Source organism: Nanorana parkeri, unplaced genomic scaffold (genome assembly GCF_000935625.1).
Source record: "Nanorana parkeri isolate BGI_ZX_2015 unplaced genomic scaffold, ASM93562v1 scaffold3120, whole genome shotgun sequence".
In the NCBI taxonomy this organism is placed as follows: domain Eukaryota; kingdom Metazoa; phylum Chordata; class Amphibia; order Anura; family Dicroglossidae; genus Nanorana; species Nanorana parkeri.
Genome location: NW_017309388.1, coordinates 68305 through 71619, shown reverse-complemented (window position 1 = coordinate 71619; position 3315 = coordinate 68305). Strand labels below are relative to the sequence as shown.

The window sequence follows — 3315 nt, the reverse complement described above, 5'->3', positions numbered from 1 at the left end:
ATCTCATCCCTCCACCTCTCCATCTCATCCCTCCACCTCTCTATCTGATTTCTTTGCCTATCACTCTCACATTTCTCGATGTATTTAGACTATTTAGGACACACACACACACACACACACACACACACACACGTGGTGGAGATGTAGATGATACAAAGTATTGCAGCCTTCATTGCCATGGCTTTATGAAGCATAGGTACTTACCCACAAGATGTGTGCGCTCTATAACCGTCCCATCCTCACACTGCTCTGTTGATGGCAGCTACAAGGAGATTATAAAACATCAATACAGGAAATATACAGCACATCTGCCAACAAAGCCACAGAAGATCCGCGCCCATCAGAAATATTAGAAGCTGCCCAATTAAAAGACAACTCAGACCTGAAAACTCAGAGTACGTGACCCTCACCTGGTACACAGTGATATGGCCATCCTTGTCGGCTGCCATGCGTTCCAGGCACAGCTTTGACATAGCGACAGGGTCGGCCTCTATACCCGCCGGCACCGGGAAAGGGTTGGCATATTTGAACTTGGGGAACCAGTACATTAACCTGCGGTACTTCTTCACAGGATGGCTAAGCTTCCCAAATGTTTGCGTCAGCAGGAAGATGGTGTTCTTGTCAGGAACAACACCTAGAGAGAAGAGACAGCTTGTTAATGCCGGATCAAAGGGACCAATCGGAGTGCAGCTGCCATTTCTCTACTTCAGAAAATAATGACTGGTCACTACAGGTCAGACATCTTACTGTCCTCTACCCCCTGTCTGCGTCACCATGTGGTGGGGGGGACAGACTCCATGTCACATAGCTCCTCCTGTCTGTGTCACCCTGTGGTGGGAGGGACAGACTCCATGTCACATAGCTCCTCCTGTGTCACCCTGTGGTGGAGGGACAGACTCCATGTCACATAGCTCCTCCTGTCTGTGTCACCCTGTGGTGGGGGGGACAGACTCCATGTCACATAGCTCCCCCTGTCTGTGTCACCCTGTGGTGGGGGGGACAGACTCCATGTCACATAGCTCCCCCTGTCTGCGTCACCCTGTGGTGGGGGGAACAGACTCCATGTCACATACCCCCCCCTGCCTGTGTCCCCCTGTGGTGGGGGGACAGACTCCATGTCACATAGCTCCTCCTGTCTGTGTCACCCTGTGGTGGGGGGGACATACTCCATGTCACATAGCTCCTCCTGTCTGCGTCACCATGTGGTGGGGGGGGGGGCAGACTCCATGTCACATAGCTCCCCTTCACTGTGTCACCCTGTGGCTGGAGGGACAGACTCCATGTCACATAGCTCCTCCTGTCTGTGTCACCCTGTGGTGGGAGGGACAGACTCCATGTCACATAGCTCCCCCTGTCTGTGTCACCCTGTGGTGGGAGGACAGACTCCATGTCACATAGCTCCTCCTGTCTGCGTCACCCTATAGTGGGACGGACAGACTCCATGTCACATAGCTCCCCCTGTCTGTGTCACCCTGTGGTGGGGGGACAGACTCCATGTCACATAGCTCCCCGTCTGCGTCACCCTGTGGTGGGGGGGATAGACTCTATGTCACATAGCTCCCCCTGTCTGTGTCACCCTGTGGTGGGAGGGACAGACTCCATGTCACATAGCTCCTCCTGTCTGTGTCACCCTGTGGTGGGACGGACAGACTCCATGTCACATAGCTCCTCCTGTCTGTGTCACCCTGTGGTGGGGGGACAGACTCCATGTCACATAGCTCCCCCTGTCTGTGTCACCCTGTGGTGGGAGGGACAGACTCCATGTCACATAGCTCCTCCTGTCTGTGTCACTCTGGCCATCACAATGAAAACACTAGACACATAGCTCCCCCTGTCTGTGTTCCCCTGTGGTGGGAGGGACAGACTCCATGTCACATAGCTCCTCCTGTCTGTGTCACTCTGGCCATCACAATGAAAACACTACACACAACATTACCGTATGTCTCCATCTGATCCAGCACCTTGATGGCGCACTCTTGTTGCCGGGGATAATGGTTGAACATGGTTTGGATGAAATTTCGGTGAACAAAGACCTCTTTGGGAAACACATCGAGGATTTTGTTGTAAACCTGCAGGTCTTTCTCCACCCCAAATTCTGGCATCCATCTAAGAGCAGCCTCGATCATCTCCACGTGTCCTCTCCTCCGGACATCCCGGCCACAGAACAGGTTCAGCACCTTGACAAACGAGTTCTTGTCCTTCTGTTGTTGGGAAAAGTGCTCCTCAAAGGGAGTTACAGCTTTGGGGGTATCATTAGCCTTAGGTGGGGCAGGTGTGAACGATGAGTGGACCATACGCACGAGTTTAACCTGCAGGATGGGAAACCAAACGCATTTAAATTGAATTGTATGTCAACCTTTCTGAGGGGCAAAAAAAAACCCATAATACAACCACAACTGGGAAATGGCCCATTCACCAAATCGCCTCATTCACCTATCCTGGAGTGTTTCTGTTCTGTGTCAAATGTTCTGTCACCTTGTTTTTTTGCTATATACATTTAAAAAACATCAATTTAATAAAAAATATATATATATAATTGACTGGTCATGTTTTTAAGCCCTTGTTTCTATAAAAAGTTTACACTTTAAGTGCAACTAAATCAAAATATTTTTATAGTATTGGAGGGAGTGGAGAGGGATTAGGACCCCTGTTAGGTTTTTATTGCTGTCTGTGTCCCCGTTAGGTAGATCCACCCTCTCTATTTGTCCTGGTGACATATCACAGAAATAAAAGAAAATCCCAAATTTTGGATTGTCACCAGAACAGGAATTGATGGGAAATCTCCCAATGAGGACACTAGTTGTGGTGACCCCGCTAAGCACCAGGGATTTCCTTCACTTCCTGTTGTGGCCAGGAAGCAAAGGAAATCTCCCCAATGGTACACAGATGGCCCAAAAAAAAAGCTGACGGGGATTATAATCCTCACTTACTCTATTCAAAACTAAAAATAAATGTTTTGGCTTCAGCTCTACTTTAAGTATAGGTGGGTGAGTGGTATTGTTGGAGACATGGGCAATGTGACACATTGTTTATAGGCAAGGACTAGGATAGATGAGCCATATCATTATACCCAGGAACAACAAAATGTATGTATGTATGTATGTATGTGTATGTATGTTAGCCGGCGGCATGTCATTACCAGCCGCCCAGCTTCCTGATTTCCTGGGAAGCTGGCTCCACGCTAGCGGATGTACCGGTATTCCATATCGGAAAACCGGTATTGATGCATCCCTTTGTACACACACACGGTCCAGTGGAAGAGGCACTCGTGGGTCTTGTAATGAGGCGACATTTATTAGTGAACATTTGCACAAG

At 49.3% G+C, this 3315-nt stretch overlaps 1 protein-coding gene across 1 annotated transcript in view; it reads right to left on the bottom strand.

Moving 5' to 3' along the window:
• Positions 1-169: 169 nt before the first annotated feature.
• The window catches only part of LOC108802795 (evolutionarily conserved signaling intermediate in Toll pathway, mitochondrial-like), a 3258-nt gene continuing 112 nt past the window's right edge, over positions 170-3315 (bottom strand). Inside the window, exons 2-4 of the mRNA XM_018574653.1 lie at positions 1937-2309; positions 411-634; positions 170-262 (exon numbers count right to left, since the gene is read on the bottom strand). Of these exons, the coding sequence (XP_018430155.1) occupies positions 170-262; positions 411-634; positions 1937-2309 (690 nt within the window). The remainder of the gene's footprint in view (positions 263-410; positions 635-1936; positions 2310-3315) is intronic.